General features: G+C 34.0%; 1 protein-coding gene and 1 long non-coding RNA gene across 2 annotated transcripts; one reads left to right on the top strand and one right to left on the bottom strand.

Annotated features, from left to right (window-relative positions):
- Positions 1-5,699: 5,699 nt before the first annotated feature.
- Positions 5,700-6,881, top strand: LOC130052235 (uncharacterized). The gene is made up of 2 exons (XR_008800601.1): positions 5,700-5,737; positions 6,607-6,881. It is a non-coding gene; the product is annotated as an uncharacterized LOC130052235 (long non-coding RNA).
- Positions 6,882-10,549: 3,668 nt separating this feature from the next.
- On the bottom strand, positions 10,550-17,965 carry LOC130052231 (uncharacterized). Its single transcript, XM_056156647.1, has 2 exons — positions 17,851-17,965; positions 10,550-11,635 (listed from the first exon to the last, which is right to left on the bottom strand). Exons 1-2 carry the CDS (start codon positions 17,899-17,901, stop codon positions 10,604-10,606), a joined length of 1,083 nt encoding a protein of 360 aa, XP_056012622.1. The 5' UTR covers positions 17,902-17,965; the 3' UTR covers positions 10,550-10,603.
- Positions 17,966-18,463: the final 498 nt, after the last annotated feature.

Genomic DNA, 18,463 nt, shown 5'->3' with positions numbered 1-18,463 from the left:
AGTCATGTAGAGCAGGAAATTAAGGCCTCTATCAAAATTGTAAATTTCATGGTCTACGAGATAGAGTTTAGGACGTGGTCTTCATGTGAAGTTTTTCATCAGTATAGGCACCTTTAGGTGTGGGGTGGGGGGCATTTAAGTTTTAAGAGCATAATCCTGTTTTATATACTGTTTCTTAAAATTAGAATTTAGCTGAAGTATTCACAACGGGAATTTTATTTTAAGGTTTCAAAGCCCTTGGGGCTAGTGATTGATATTTTTGATTAAAACTCAGATGATTAATAAGGCACTTATGAGCCTCTTGTTTTCATGTACAAGGGTTTGTTCACTTTCCTGCTGGTACTTCAGCATAACAGTCATTATTATTGTATCGTATACATTATACAACAATTACATTGGTCACATCGATGTTGAATCTTTTCTCCATGTTTTTCATCAATGCACAAAGTGCAGTTCATAATGTCTGTGTTCCTGCTCATGCTTTCTCCTCTATACCATGCAATACATTAAAGGGGTGGGTGTAATTTAGAGTACTTTCAATTTGGGAAGTTGGGGACATTTGTTAGTGGATATTTCTTTTAAACCAAAAACAAATGCATGTAGAATTTATTTTTTTATTTATGTTAATTTTTATGTGATAAAACTCTGATTTAAAGTATCAAATATGGTGATGTATGATAGATTTCTGTATTCTGATTTTAAGTACATAAAGGTCAACCACAAGAGCGCATAGTTAAAATTCAAAATACATATTTCTGTATCATATTCCCTCATTTATAAAAGTTAAATGCAAAGAATTATGGAATTTCAGCAAGATTGTTTGGATGGATTCTGGACAATACCTCTTATTTCTTAAGAAATAGTGTATTTTGTTAAAAGGGGGTGGGGTTAGAAATTTGTTGCTAGTTTCATACTGAACCCCATTATGGTGTATTATATTTTTGTATTAAATTTAACTTACTAATTGACTAACTACTTAATGAAATAAAATAAGAAATTTGATGGGTGATTTTTTTTACAGCTGGAGCAAAAGTATGACACTTTGTGCAAATAGTGTGCACTATTTCAAGGTAATTAGCCAATGCAGCTTGGTTGAAGTAATCCTGTTGAATGTTTATAATGGCTGAACTTGAAATTGATGTGTAATATACAATTACATGAAAGGCTTTTTGAAACCATATGTGACAAGTTATGATCCTTTTTACAATAAAAATGTTATAGCTCTTCTTGTATATTGCTCTCTCCTTATTTTTCTTCACTTTTTACGATTTACAAAGACTGAAGGCGTCATTAAAATTGCCATATTTCTCAAAAACGAGGTCGATTACCTACCTTGATTTTTTAATATGTTTTATACAGTGTTTTCCCTAAGAACCGGCCGCCGGCCAAATTGACCGTTTCAAACGATTTTCTGGCCGGTTCAAATATAAAAAATCAAAAAATAATATGTTGTCAATTTCAGTGATGTTGATTTACATGATCGATCTTTGCAAAGAATGTATGCGGTAGCAATTGGTTGGCTATAAATATCTTTCATATTTCTTCCTTGTTTATGTTTTTATCGAGAGCTTTTTGAAACGGCGATTTTGATTGGACGATATTTTAAACTCTCACCTTGCGCGTGAGAAGCACATGGCAGTGAAAAATAATGAAGCGTCGAACGAATACATTACATGATTTCTTCCAGTCAAAACATCGCAATTCAGTGTTTTCCCTAAGAACCGGCCGCCGGCCAAATTGACCGTTTCAAACGATTTTCTGGCCGGTTCAAATATAAAAAATCAAAAAATAATATGTTGTCAATTTCAGTGATGTTGATTTACACGATCGATCTTTGCAAAGAATGTATGCGGTAGCAATTGGTTGGCTATAAATATCTTTCATATTTCTTCCTTGTTTATGTTTTTATCGAGAGCTTTTTGAAACGGCGATTTTGATTGGACGATATTTTAAACTCTCACCTTGCGCGTGAGAAACACATGGCAGTGAAAAATAATGAAGCGTCGAACGAATACATTACATGATTTCTTCCAGTCAAAACATCGCAAAGGTGTGTATTTAACACCACTGTGACTAATTTGCCTGAGGTAAAAATGTTCAACCCTTTGGTATATATTTAAAAATGTAGGTTAAAAAGTGGCATATGAACAAGGGTCATTTTGCCCCCTGAAATGCCTCAGAATGCAGGATTTTGCGTCTAATTTTCCAAAATTTCCATACCCCCCCCCCCCCCCCTGGCCTGTTACAATTCTAAATGGGCCTGTTCAAATGAAATGAATGGAAAACACTGCTAATGTTGATGGGGCGCGAAATAAATCTTTTAATTACAATTACAAGCAATACAAAATACCAGGTAGAGAGTTGGGCAAACACAGATCCCTGGACACAGCAGAGGTGGGATAAGGTGTTTAGGAGGAGTAAGCATCCCCTGTTGACCGGTCGCACCCGCCCTGAGCCCTATATCCTGATCAGGTAAACGGAGTTATTCGTAGTCAAAATCAGTGTGCCAAGAACGACCTAACAATCGGTATGAAACATGTCAGACAGCATTTGACCCAATGGTAGGTTGTATTGACAAACTAAGTCGTTATAGCGACCATAGAATTTTCGAAATACTGACTTCAATCGAGACTGTTGAAACCCCTGTACCATCAATTTTTTTGTCAGTAGCTTGTCTCAATTTAAAAAAAACTGGCCATACGCAGAACAAGCTCTTGCGTATCGAATCAGTTGAGAGATATAAACACCATATGCAGGTGATAATGGATTGATTGTTTTGATGTTTTCCCCCACACCCAACAATTTTTCAGTTATCTGGTGGCGCCCAGTTTTTGTTGAAGGAAGAGAGAACCCAGATACAATGTACCTGGGAAGAGACCACCGACCTTCCGAAAGTAAACTAGGAAACTTTCTTACTTACCAGCGCGAACGGGATTCGAAATAGTGTCAACCAGATGTGAAAGGCTGTGTGATTTTGAGCGAGATGCTATAACCACTCAACCACGGAGTCCCAGGTGATAATGGAATATTGCTACATAGATATGGGAAGTTGACAATGGGGAAGCTGAAATCATCCCGTTTGTCATACAGTTGAGTTGTCAGTTTGCCATTAATGTCTACTTTCAAAAGAATATCTAGGTATGAAGCAGAAGTGAACGACTCTGTGATGTCTTTTATTTCAAGTTCACAGGAATATATCGAGTCGACATATGAATGAAAGTTATTGTTAATAGACAAAACGTCGTCATCGAAATATCTAAATGTCGAATTGAAGGCCACAGCAAGAGATATTTTCTTCTCAAGTAGAAGTTTTTGAATCAATTCTGCTTCTTATGATTATAGAAACAGGTCAGCTAACAAAGGAACATATTAGTGCCCATGGGAATTACAACAGACGTACTGTTGGAAAACCTGATCACCAAAGACCACGGAGATATTGTCAATGAGGAACTTTAGCATATTGTGTCATAGTTTCTTTGTATTATTTGATAATTTACTAATTGAAAATAGAACCAATATACAAACATTTCGGAAAAAGATTTATCGACAAAGTACATGCTGTATTTATAATGCATAATCCAACAAGATGTCCGTTATATAAAATACAATATATCATGATTTCAATGTTTCACTATAGATCAAATATTATTTTAACGAGTCGGTTCCTCGTAGCCAGACCATCATTGGCAGGACCATTGTAGTTGGGGTGTACGATTCTTCCCCGGTCACGTGCAGAAATACAATCTGCGGGTATAGGGACCCCATGGACGATAACGCATGATGTGTAAAACGGCAACAGTCACAGCAGTAGAAAAGGGTTCCTCGTATCGAGGCATCTGAATCATGATTTAAGCACACCAAAGCTACCTTCAACTGTGGTTCCTGTTTCGATGTGTGATCTGTTGTACCTTTCCTCTCCTTGAGTTGATAACGGGTGTCAACAGACAGGTCGCAATAGATAACCACTATCTCCAAGGAGTCACCTCTGCCACAGCAACGGTCTCACACATATTTTTAACGCACTGTAGTCAAGTCAATATACAAAATGACCTCCACAAAATTGCTACAAAAGGTTTCATTGCTTTCAGTTATAATACATTACAGTCTTAACAAGATTTTAAAAATATACACAAATATAATTTGCAAAAGACGTTGAAAAGGGGTCTTTAATGTGACCACGAATCGTAAAATTTTAATTTTCATATATGCTACGAGTCGTCCTCGATATACAGAAAATATTACGCCATGATGACACATGTCCACGAGAAACGCTGTGAAACTAAGCATGGTCATTGTTACTTGAGATAGATATTATATAAACTGCAATAATCATTTATGTTACACAAACACATCAAAATGGAGTTCTTGGGTCTCTTAATGTTTATTTGATGCTGGGCGTAAGTATTTAATGACATAATTCGGGCCAATTAGGGGAGACTAGTTAAATTTGTGTATCAAAACAATCGTTAATTGTCCGATTCCAGATTTTTACCAGCAGAAATACATTACGTCCATAATCTTAAATCAAAGTCCAAAATTAAATTGTCTTATTGGGGTGGCAATCTTGGAAAAATAATCTATGGTGAGCCATATGTGACATTTTATGCATTATGTACGCATATAAGGTAAAACAATAAATTTCGATTTAGAATGTGTTTAGTCAAAAATGTAAGATTTCTTGTATATCAAAGGATGAAACAATTCATTCAACAATTCACAATATAATTCAAAAAATAAAAAGCACAGAAAATTATGGCTGTTATATATTGAGATGGTTGCCATTTTGAAACGTTTCTTGGTTGCAGTTATGACAGGGGATTGGCATCTTCATCTATCGACATTGCAGGAAATGTTGCCATATTTTGCAGCTGCAGGTCACAAATATGTATGCGAAATCTGTGCATGTGTATCTATCTCAAATGCAGAACCTAGACAAAATCCACCCAGAGGTATATAACCATTCCATGAAGAGAAACTACATGTATGTTTAGAATCGTGTGTGCTTCCTGGCCACTTTGACGCAATGTTAATAAATTTAAGTCTGTCATCACAAACCCCTTGTACATTAATTGAATGATAGGTGGTTTTTTTGCTTCTATTTCCGTACAAGTGTATATCACTAGATAGTGATTTAATTCTTATATCTCCATTTGAGTGAAATATTCTCGAGAGGGACGTTAAACAATATTTAATCAATCAAACACTAAATATCGGGGAAGTCTGTACTTAGCGATGACATCGTTGTCATCTAAATGGAGTTTTACGAAGAGATTTACTTTTACAATCGACGACTGCATTTACACATTTAAAGGGGCATGGACACGATTTGAGCTGAAAATTTTCAAATCTTATTTTACCATTTTTATTCTTTACAATGCTTAACTCAAGTATTTCTAATGGTCAACCAAAATTTGAATATCAGTTGTCAAGTTAAAAGTGAGATACAACACTTGGAGTTATTTGTTATGTAAACAAGGTTCGTGCCATGTTTTGGTTTTCATTAGACTGTTTAATAGAAAACAAAATGAGACATTCCAAACACTAAAAAATATTTCATTTTGTTACGAATTCACTTATGAATTAAAAAAATCTGCTTTAAACGAAACTTTAATTAGTTTATTTAACCTATGTAAACAAAAACATGGCATAAGCCTTGTTTACATAACAAGGACTTCACTGTCATGATCGTATGCAGGATTGGACTAAACAAGATGGCAGACGGCAGTTCCAAACAAAGGTAGGCTCTTAAAACTCTTCATTTTACCGACTTATTAGACGACGAATTTATTAGTTTAAAACACTGCCTGGCCAGGGAGGCATCATTAAGTTGATTGGTTGTTGGAATTCTTACTCATGTACACGTACAACTCTAAATTCATTGATCGAAGGTGACGATGTTGCCTCGATAGAATTCGAAGCGGGCGAAGATGTTTCTTATCATGTTTTCATGCATTTTAAGAAAGATACTTTCGGTAAAATAGTCTCTACACATATCTTTTGATGAAAACTTGAACCAGTGTATGCGATTTGTCCCTTAAATTGCCTTGGTTAGATAGATAGCTTGACTTGAATATTTGCTAATGTGAAGGATTGGACTATGGCCGTTTCTACGATAAACGTGCCGGATTGGACCTCAATTTTGGTTCAGGATTTGACCATCTTCTTATCTTTATTTTCAAAATCCTTTATATTTTCGAATCTCGACTTCACTTTATCATATTTTAGTTTGATTAATGTAGCTTATTAGATTCTCAGACATTTCCAACATGACCATGGTGTATTTTGAATTATTTATTTTACTGTTATCAAATTACATCGTCGTTTAAGTTCCCAACGACGACAGTTGCTACTGTAAAAATATCCATTCGCTATCTCCTTCAAATTGAACCAATATAGCAGATCTATACATGAATCATCAATCTTTGTGTACGACAGATGTTACGTTGACTGTTCGTATCCAGGATATATTTTGACCTATAAAACACGTGAGAAATTATCATCATTTTATAATCCTCTGTAACAATATAAATTCGACGTTTCCTGATTCCCCGCTTACATATTCCCTAATTCCAAACTCTGTTATATAGATTTTCTCCTTTGTTTCAGGTATCAAACCCTAGTGGTGAGGAATTCAAGACCAATTCTGAATTGCTTAGGCATGTAAAAAGGAAACATCAATCAGAGAAATTGTCTTCGTTTGTGACCAGTGCAACACACGCTTTTGCTTCCTGAATACACGAGGTGCATACATATACCATGGCAGCCGTTTTATATATCCGTTTATGTACATTGTGAAACGATTATTTTTACGGTATTATGCTTTGTTTAAAGAGATACTCCTAATCTTTTACAAATGTTGATTTGTCATTTCATTGAACCAGAAATGTTCTTAAGTTTTACGTGTTATTAAATATATTTCAATGTTATTGCGTTTGTATTGGACTGATAACAACTAGTGAAAAAATTGATTGAAGAGTAACCTCTCATCTGAGCAGCAAATATTGAAGAAGAAAAAACACCATGGACAAAACTGCCTATTTTCATTTAGGTTCATATTTCAGCTACAGGAGTGATATTGCGAATTTCTGAGAAAATATCCTTTTTATTTTCTTTCATCAGTATATGCACTCTAAGGTTGAATTCAATGTAATTACATGTACAAGAAACGAAAGGTTTTAAAATACAAAAATGCTGATATTTATTACATTCCAACAAACACTTTTACCGTAAGTAATTATCCTTGTAAGTGAGTTGGCCTCCATATCTTGCACGACATATGCACTCAAGATTATTAGAATTAAAATGATAGGGAAATGTTTCAAAAGATAATAAATCCCGCTTTTACAATCAAAACTGAATCCAGCAGAAGCACACATATGAAAGGCACAAGTGCATGTGGACAGATGATTAAGTATTGAAAACATGAACATCTCAACATCTTATAGTCTTTATTGTCATTGAACAGCTTTGTGAAATGTAAACCATCATTTGCTCAGTTTTAATGATTCCATGCCGATATCACAAATGTTAAGTCGTTGGAAATCGAACATGGTCTACATGTGTATATACAATATAAATATATTTGCTTCTGCAAAATGAAGACTTTTCAACATGTTGATCTTCGAGAACAAGGCTCCTTCTAACGTGTGGCAGAACTTTAGATTCAAGTGCGCGGTGAAAATGTCAAACACTTAAAGATTTTCGAGCTGGCTCTTCCGGCTTACTGATAGTTCCCTGCTCCACGTGTTCTTTTAGGTTTGTCAAACCATGGTTTTAGTAGGAGACATAAAATAGAACACACTTCATTCATTTGCAACTTTTAAGCTTAAGGAAGTCCGCTCCTGACTGGATCTGTAAGAAAACAATACATGTATTTAAGAAAGGGTCCAACCCTGAACCAAAATCGAGGTCCAATCCGGCACGTTTATCGTGGAAACGACCACAGTCCAATCCTGCACATTAGCAAATGTTCAAGTCAAGATATCTATCTAACCAAGGCAATTTAAGGGACAAATCGCATACACTGGTTCAAGTTTTCATCAAAAGATATGTGCAGAGTCTATTTTACCGAAAGTATCTTTCTTAAAATGCATGAAAACATGATAAGAAACATCTTCGCCCGCTTCGAATTCTATCGAGGCAACATCGTCAACTTCGATCAATGAATTTAGAGTTGTACGTGTACATGAGTAAGAATTCCAACAACCAATCAACTTAATGATGCCTCCTTGGCCAGGCAGTGTTTTAAATTCATAAATTCGTCGTATAATAAGTCGGTAAAATGAGGAGTTTTAAGAGCCTACCTTTGTTTGAAAATGCCGTCTGCCATCTTGTTTTGTCCAATCCTGCACACGATCATGACAGTGATTAACTCCACTTTTGGTAATTGTACTTACATGTATACTCCAACTGTCCTTTCAAAAGATGAAATTCTCCAAAACCATCAGTTTTAGGCAATTTGGTATCCCATTCGGTGGGTCGAATGAATGTGAGTTACCGTACCTATACTCAATTCCTAAACTACATAAGAACCCTTACAACCAAAGATATATCGCTGGATCCAGTAAGTGCTCTACCAAGCCCCTATCTTTGCTCCTCGCGAAAATATTTTAAAACAGTTGTGAAGGAGAAACTTCAAACTTACTATGCGACTACATTATGTAAGAAGTGGTGTAAATCGAATGTGGATTTTAAAATGTTCTAAAAATCTTGTAGTTAACTTGAAATCGCAAAACTTTTCTCAGATCAACAACATCAAAACCTGTGAATTTTTAACACTTTACACGACCATTCCTTACGATAAATTAAAGATTAGACTGTTTGACATCATAGACAGTTGCTTTTTCAACAAACATGGAATACGGAAATATTCCTATCTAGTGATCAGTCATCCAAAACATTACTGGTAAATACCACTCTGATTCCACGCAAAAGTATTCTGAAGTAGAAATAAAAAATATACTAGAGTTCCTTATTGACAATATCTTCGTGGTCTTTGGTGATCAGATTTTCCAACAGTCTGTTGGAATCCCGGGGGCACGAATTGTGCTCCTTTGTTAGATTAACTGTTTTTATATTCATATGAAGCAGAATTTATTTAGAAACTTTTACATGAGAAGAAAAAGTATCGTGCTGTGGCATTCAATTGGACATTTAGATATATCGGAATGTTTCATTCACATGTCGATTCGATATATCCCGTGGGGATCCGGGTTAGAATAGGTCCTCAGTACCCCCTTGCTTGTCGTAAGAGGCGACTAAATGGGGCTGTCCTTCGGATGAGACCGCAAAAACCGAGGCCCCGTGTCACAACAGCTGTGGCACGATAAAGATCCCTCCCTGCTCAATGGCTATAATAAGTACCGAGGTTAGGCCTAACTTTTGCAGCCTTTCTACGGCAGTGGTGACGTCTCCATTTGAGTGAAATATTCTCGAGAAGGACGTAAAACAATATTCAATCAATCGATTCGATATACTCTGTATCCTGCGAGCTCGAAATAAAAGATACCACATAGTCGTCCACGTCTGCTTCATACTTACATGTATTTATTTTTATTGAAAGTAGATATTAACGGCAAACTAACAACTCAACTTTATGACAAACAGGATGATTTCAGCTTCAGATGTTTATATCTCTCAACTGATTCGCAAAAGCTTGTTCTGCGTATGATCAGTTTTTAAATCGTAGCAAGTTATTGACAAACAAGTTGATGGTACAGGAATTTTAACAGTCTCGTTTAAAGTCAGTTTTTTTGTCAATTCTATTAGGCATTCTAGTTTTCCTTTTAGTTCTTACAAGTTTATTGCTATTTCGAATTTCCAAAATTTCGGCTTGAGCATCATTGAAGAGACATTATTTGTCGAAATGCGCATCTGGTGCATCAAAATTAGTACCGTATAAGTTTTACATTACCGGTACGACCACTGGGTCGAGGCCTCTGCTGGTGGACTGTTAGTCCCCGAGGGTCTCTACAGCCCAGTAGCTAAGTACTTCGTTACTATCTTGAAAATACGGATGTTTATTTAATTGCTGGGATAAAATTTAGAAATTCATTTCAAAATTAAGGATTATCTCCCTCATGCATAGCTCTTATCCTTGGATGAATTTGGCTCCAGTTTTTTTGTTTTTTTTTTGGGGGGGGGTACTCTAGTTATACTTTTAGGACTTACAAGTTTATTGTTATTTCGAATTTCCAAAATTTCAGCTTGAGCATCACTGAAGAGACATTTGTCGAAATGCGCATCTGGTGCATCAAAATTGGTACCGTACAAGATATAGGGCTCAAGGCGGGTGTGACCGGTGGACAGGGGATGCTTACTCCTCCTAGGCCCCTGATCCCACCTCTGGTGTGTCCAAGAGTCCGTATTTGTTCAACTCTATTTTGTATTGATTATAGAAGTTTTGAGATTGATTACTGTTTGTTATTTTCCCCTTCCATTTTACAAGAGTAGTATAGTATTATTTCCACGTAAAACAATCCAGAACTTACTAAGCCTGCGTATACACAACAGAAAATGAATGTATGCACGCATGAATTTAAGACAACACTTTTGAATTTTAGTTCTTTATTAAGATTGCATTCGTCTTTTAATTAATATTTCACTATTGCAATTCGGTTAAATGATTACGAAAACGTTCATACAAACCAGTAAGACATGTAACATTATCATTGGCAACAAACCAGTGCCCAAAGTGTTTCGCACGAACTATTTTGGCATCTATCCCGATGATGAAATTAAAATTCAATATCACAGCGTCCCTTAGCACTCGTCTATCCGGCTTTCTGTACCACTTCCCATCAATATATCTATCTAAAGGTAAAAAGTATATAATAAGATTTTCATAGTGTTCTTTGATCATATCATGCAAAACCATCTGATCATTATCTTTCTCCCTAACTAGATCTTCGTTTTTTAAACAGGAGAACAGGTTCTTCAAGTGAAAGAGACGACGTGTTAATTCTCTCCAAAATGTCTTCATCCGTTCATTTACTTTCATATAATAAAACCCAATAGCTGCTTCGAACGATTTTTCATAGGTTGGTATAATGGCTAAATCATACTCTTCTGTATGATTAATAAATGATAAAGGATTTCTTATCCACAATGCGTCAAGTTCAAATAGAAATACGGGCATATTTTCTTGTATTATCCAATTAACTACCAGGGTTCTGTAAATGCCAATCCGCATAAATCCTGCAGAACAGTACTTTTGCTTTTCGTTGATTCTTTTAAAGCTACTCAAGTAAACAACATTCAATTTTGGATACAGAGAACGAATTTCAAGGTATACACTTTCCTCAGTCACTACAATTAAGATATGCGATTCTTTGATTTTGTCTATGGTACTGCAAATCCAATTGGCGAGAAATGGTTTAAATGCTTTGTTCATAAATGTGACCATCACCAAGCCACCAGATTGTACTATTTTCTTTGCTACACTCACAACTTTGCGTTTATCATTTGTCTCAAGGGTGTCATCAGAAATCGATTGCTTATTTGAACACTGTAATAAATCTATATCTTCATTACATGTCGGTGGACGAGTTGGTCGATAAAATTCAAGGTACGTCAATACTCCAAATGCCATTATGATAAAAGATATCATTAATCTACGACGATGAGAAATGCACACCTGAAAAAAAAAAAACATTTCATTTTAATTTTCACAAGTTTTATATTGTAGTTAACATTTCCAAATGTAAGGATATTGTAACTAGAATAATAAAAAAGTAAAGCAAAAATTATCAGTTAGTAATGAAAAGTGGAGATAACGAACAGTGATGAATCTAATAAATCCCACAAGGAATACAAAATTAAGAGTACGGCAAAAGCAAAACCATAGACATACCAGAGGTGAGATCAGGTGCCTATGAGGAGTAAGCATCCCCTAAATAAAGGTAAATACCCATCACACCCGCCTTGACTCATCTGTCTTGATCAGGTAAATCGAGTAGCCCATAGTCAAAATCAGTATGTAATGAATGACCTAATAATTTGTGTGAAATACGTCAGAGAGCATTCGACCCACTGATAGCTTGTTTTTGCGAATTCCAGCCCAACTTTTGCCTTGGCCTCAAATTTGGCCACTTACGGTTCTTTTTTTTTTTTTTTTTTTTTTGGTCTCAACCAAACCCATATTTTTTATTCAAAATTTTGATCAATTTCATAGATTTATTATTGGGTTTAGTATTTCAAATTCGGCATATAAATGATGTTTTTGTTGTTTTGTAAATGTGCACTTTAAAATAATCATAAATTCCACCAATCTGATTGATTTTATTGAATATCTGTTTAATCAGTTTATTGATTGATTGATTGTATCTTGTTTAATGTCTCTCTCAAGATTTTTTCACTCATATGGAGACGTAATCAAGACCGGTGAAGGGCTTCAAATTTAGGCCTATGCTCGGCGCTAACAGGAATTGAACAGTGAGGGTTCTTTAGCGTGCCACACCTACTGTGATACGGGACGTACGTTTTTAAGGTCATCTCCGAGGACCCGTGACATTGACATCTGATGTAGAGCGTTTGGCGATGGAACTTGCACTACCTGTTTGAACGACTAAGGTCTGTGGAGGCCGGGATTCGATCATCGGCCTTCTGCACGCGGAGCAAACGCTCTAACCTCTAGACCACCACTGCAGTCTTTAAAGATAAATAGTTGGGCAAACACGGACCCCTGGACATTCCAGAGGTGGAATCGGGTGCCTTGAAGGAGTAAGCATCCCCTGTGGACCAGACACATATAACATACATGGAGAACTTTATTCGAATATAACTCCAATGTTATTTATTACAATTGTTTTGATTGGACAAAGATAAATCTAAACGAGAATTTACACATCGATAAATCCAAAAACGCTATATATACATACGCGCTTAAAAACAAATAACATAGTGCGGGTAAAGTATTCAAATTATTGAAGTTGATAATGCAGGGAACGAATTGGAATTATAAGAATCAAACATTCTTTTTGAAGAATTCATCGATGTGTAATCTCTGGAAATTTTACTCACAAACTTAACATAAGAGTGCTTCGCACTTTTATTCAAGACCCAAGTTTCGTGTCTTGATCTGGGAAACGAAAATTCTTAGCAGCGTGCGACCGCTCGATCATCTAGGGAAAATAGTAAAAAATAAAAATGCTTTTGACGACGTTGGAATTCTTGCCACGTTATCACACACTTCATGATTGTTGAGAATGGAAATGAAATTGTCATTCGAGGTATATATATATATATATATATATATATATATATATATATATATATATAATTTTTATATCATTCCTAAATAATTGTTTTTAAATTTTATTTCCCAGATCTATTCTATAACAAAGAAAATATTTCTTAAACTAGAGAAAATGGTAGCTACCGAGGATGGGTCCCGACTAAGCTCCATCTGATATGTTCTATGTATATATAATACATCACAGTATAAATATTGATAAAGATATATAAAAAGCATATTAGATTCAGTAAATAAATCTGATCTTTAGACGAATTTGACTCCAGTCTTTGGCACTCTGGTTTTGATTTTTTAGGTGTTACAAGTTTATTGTTCTTTCGGATTTCCAATATTTTAGCTTGAGCATCACTGAACAGACATTATTTGTCGAAATGCGCATCTGGTGCATCAAAATTGGTACATGTACCATATAAGTTTTACATTACGACCCCTGGGGTCGAGGCCTTTGCTGGTGGACTGTTAGTCCCCGAGGGTCTCTACAGCCCAGTAGCTAAGTACTTCGTTACTAGCTTGAAAATACGGATGCATATTTAATTTCTGGGATAAAATTTAGAAATTCATTTCAAAATTAATAATTATCTCCCTCATGCATAGCGCTGATCCTTAGACGAATTTGACTTTAATCTTTGGCACTCTGGGTTGTTTTGTTTTTTTAAGTTCTTCCAATATTTCGGCTTGGCCATCACTGAAGAGACATTATTTGTCGAAATGCGCATCTGGTACATCAAAATTGGTACCATATAAGGTTTACATACTACATGTATATATATAATTCATGTTTGCAGTAAAATATGAATGTACATATGAAAATGTTACATACGTTGTGCTGCCATAATGAGTCCAAGTCACATCATCTCTAAAGTTCATATCTGACTCATTAGGCAGCGCTATCAAAGCACTGAACCCTATTGATAGTGGATTTGAGCATTATAAAAAGAAGGGGTTCATATTTAAACATAAATGAATATCTTATACAGAGATACAAGTGATAATGAAAATATAAACAATTTTATATGAAATATAATGATAATCCATACTACAGTAAAACGTGTTGACAAATATATATAAAGTCAAAAAATAAAATCCAGTACTCAAACCTTTATCTATAGCGCTTTCGCCGTCAGTAGATTTTTAAACTTTTCTTTTTGAATTTATTGAAAGTATATATATATATATATATATATATATATATATATATATATATATATATTAAAAATCAGAATGACACAGTCCATAAAAAACAATTATTTACTGCTAGCGCTTTCTCCATGTCTACATGGTTCATCAGGCAGTTCAAATATGTATACAAAAATTGTTTAGTAACGTCTTTGTTATGACGTCAATTAAACGAGTCCTTTATGACGTCATAATAACGTTAATCGGTAGCGTTTTGTAATTGTCTATTTTGTAAAAATATTATGCTAAATTGTAGTTCAATTATTCAAATAATTATTTTCTATTAAGGCTTGGATTGAAAAGTTTAATAAAATAGTCCTCTTTGGCTTTGCGAGTTATTTCATTTTCAGTCCATATTTTAAAGAACGGGAACACTTCTAATATATATATATATATATATATATATATATATATATATATATTTATTTATTTATTTTTATTCATATTAAAAGTTGATTCGGCACAATTGTAAATAAATATTGAAAATCAGAATGACACAGTCCATAAAAATCAATCATTTACTGCGAGCGCTTTCTCTCTGTCTACATGGTTCATCAGGCAGTTCAAATATGTATACAAAAATTGTTTAGCAACGTCTTTGTTATGACGTCAATTAAACGAGTCCTTTATGAGATCATAACAACGTTAACCGGTAGCGTTTGGTAATTGTCTATAATTCCCACATATTTTGTAAAAATATGCTAAATTGTAGTTCAATTGTTCAAATAATTATTTTCTATTAAGGCTTGGATTGAAAAGTTCAATAAAATAGTCCTCTTTGGCTTTGCGAATTGTTTCATTTTCAGTCCACATTTTAAGCAGTAAATGTGTCATTCTGATTTTCATATATATATATATATATATATATATATATATATATATATATATATATACATACACACATACATAATAGGAAAATTTTAAGTATTGTATGTTAGGTGTGTAAATTTGATGATATGTTATATAAGATATTTAGATACATAAAATTATAATATTTCTTCAACTCTTTTGAATATGTTCAATTTTCAATGTTTATTTTTTTTTTATCCTTTTAAAGCATAGTAAAATATATATTTAATGAACTTTTGACATAACATAAAAGTCTACTGATGATTCAATGATTTCTTCAAGTCTGCACCACATTTTGTATTTATAAATTCTAAGAGCTATAAATATTGAATTCATGTTTCAACCTATGAATGTAGCATGGCTTCATAAATGTTTTGTTCTTAAAATTTCATAGTAAAATTTGCATTTTTTATCTTGAATGCAGTAATAATGGTTGCCATGAAAAAGAAAATGTAGACGATATATAGTATTTGTATGTTTGGATAAACTAAAATCAAACTGCATTTTATATTTACTGAACGCGTTTTTAAGGGGATTCACAAATTATGGTTTTGTTTTAGTAAACATATTTGAAAAAATATTCAACTGGCTGAATACCATTTTCTTTTACATATAGAATTCTAGCATCATACCAGTTTTCAAAAAAGAGCTCTCTTTTTTAAACTGAAAGGTCTTGTTTCCCCATAAAGATTGTTTCAAGTGTAGTTATTTCATTTATTTCCATTGAACACTTAGAATCACAAAATGGAAGTCGTTTAAGTTTGGTATGATTTTGCATTGCTAATTTATTCGTGTGTAACATATAGAAAATGTCATGTTTTTCTCTATCAAAATTTTCTAAATATATTTTAATATTGTCTTGTTGCACAGAAATTAACTTGGATATCCATGGATATTTAATTGCTTTTGCTTTAGACTCTACATCTACAATTGCAATACTACTCTGTTGAGTGGCCCCTATTAAAGTTCCCTTTATTTCATCCCTTTCCGTGGCCGAATGGTTTGAGCATCGCGCTCAATATCACACGGCCTCTCACCTCTGGTCGTCGCGGGATTCTCCCGCTCGCGCCGTTAAGTGACAAAGTTTCCCAGTTTACTTTCGGAAGGTTGGGGGTCCCTTCCCAGGTACATAGTATCTGGGTTCTGTCTTCCACAAATAAAAACTGGGCGCCACCAGATAATTGAAATATTGTTAAGACTTAGTGTGGCGGAAAACATCAAGTCAATCCAAATAAATTTGAAAATTACTCTATTAATGTTTTTTTTAATCATATCAACGCTAGGGTAAGGTAAGAGTGAGAGGTTATATATCATTTTTGATATAGCAAGACTGTTTATGATACAGGTTTTACCGAATATAGTTACATGTAATTTTCTTCTTTTTTTCCCACGATTCGAATAGTCTCTCAAGTTCTTTAACTTTATTTCCCCAGTTTTTCTCTGTACATTTTTGTACGTCATGGCCTATATAAATTCCTAGTAAGACTTTTATACAATAACTGTTAATCACTGTAAATTATGGGCTATATCTTTCAGATTCCCTAATAGTATGCATTCAGTTTTGTTAACATTAAGAATTAATCCAGATATATATCCATAGTTCTTTATACAGGTGACTGCTAGTTCTAATGATTTTTCATCGTGAAGTGCTAGCGTAGCATTATCAGCATGTTGTATCAATCTAATATCATTTGAAATTTTAGAAGGTTTGAATCCCATGATGTCAAGGTCAGACATTATTATAATTGATCAGATTTTTCCATTGTAGTTATTTCATTTTCTAGATAAATAATTTGCCGTTTACATGATTTACTTACACTTTTACTGTATTGTTGAGAATAGTTTTTAATTTTGATTTTAAGTGATTCCCATATTGATTGGGCATTTTCATTTTAATCAAATTATTTAATAATTTGTTTAATTTCCGTGACAAAAACATTATCTTCAAAAAGTGAGGTGTTAAATTTCCAATATCCTGATCCCCGTAAATTTGGATTAATATCATTCCTAGACAATTGTATTTGTATTATACGAAGAGACATTTCATTTTGAAAAATGAAATATAAATCATTTTGCACTGTTCACACTCGTTTTATCTAAATGCTACAGGTTAAATTTAATGGATATGCAACCTTAAACATGTTGGTTTGGGGAATACGTTGGAACCTATTATGAAACAATGTTTCAAAATATGGCAAACGTCTGATAAGAGCACGATATTCCAAGTCGAAAGGTATTAAGAAAATCGATATCATTTTCATCCAGTCATGGGAAATTATGAGTTAAATCTGATTATTAAACATATTAATCAATAGCATATATGTATATGTACTTTGGCGTTAGAATTAATATGTAGTAATTTTCCAGTATTGGTTTTTAATTTGTTGTTTTTCTACTGTATTACCGATAGTTACAGTAGTTGTAATTTGCAGATTATTTAGATAAAAGTAATGCGTATTCTATTTTATCTAAACATAGGTAAAACCAACCTGTCTAGTAGTGATTAATAATTCGTTTTCCAAAGAAATTGATATTGAAATACTTTCTGGCCAAAATAAATAAAACTGTCTTACCGCCATGATATTACCAAGTCCAAAATGGCCTGAAAGATAACGTCGCGTCATTCTACTGCATTTAGTTGAATACCTTTATGTTACTTCCTTAGATACCCAATCTCGAAGTCACGAGGTAGTCTCATACAATTTTTTACCTGAATTTTTGTTTGCTTTGTGATAACTTGTTACGGTATCATACACGTATTAAAGTGTTAAAAAAAGCTTCCATTGGTCATTTACACTAGTGTTATAGCGAGTCGGCCTACGAGCTCTTGAATAAATATTAAAATTAAAGCGCGCGAAAAAAAATTCGTCTGAAGCTGCAAATCTCATTGGTCACCACATTTCCTGAAGTTCTTCATAAAAATGGCGGAGACTCACAAAACCACGTCTCATTGATCTAAGATTAGAAACTTACGTAGATCATCTCAATTTTATTGTGGTGATTGCCAACAAGATACAATGCAACATGACACCAAATTTAAGTAATATTAATGATAGGCAGGGTCAGAAAATGTGTGACGCCATGGTCTATGATTTGAGTTCATAATACAACTAAAGCATTGACTGTCTGTTTATTGCATTTTTTCATCAGAAATACATAATGTAACGACCACTCAAATCTAGTTAC

Source organism: Ostrea edulis, chromosome 1, assembly GCF_947568905.1.
Source record: "Ostrea edulis chromosome 1, xbOstEdul1.1, whole genome shotgun sequence".
In the NCBI taxonomy this organism is placed as follows: domain Eukaryota; kingdom Metazoa; phylum Mollusca; class Bivalvia; order Ostreida; family Ostreidae; genus Ostrea; species Ostrea edulis.
This window is presented reverse-complemented; position numbering and strand designations above follow the sequence as displayed.

What these genes read in the sequence shown, in the direction of transcription:
- LOC130052231 (XM_056156647.1), bottom strand. Translation starts at nt 17,901, where the DNA reads ATGACGCGACGTTATCTTTCAGGCCATTTTGGACTTGGTAATATCATG. An exon ending in GACTTGGTAATATCATGGCG is followed by an intron (nt 11,636 to 17,850) that starts GTAAGACAGTTT and finishes TTTTTTTTTCAG; the next exon opens with GTGTGCATTTCTCATCGTCG.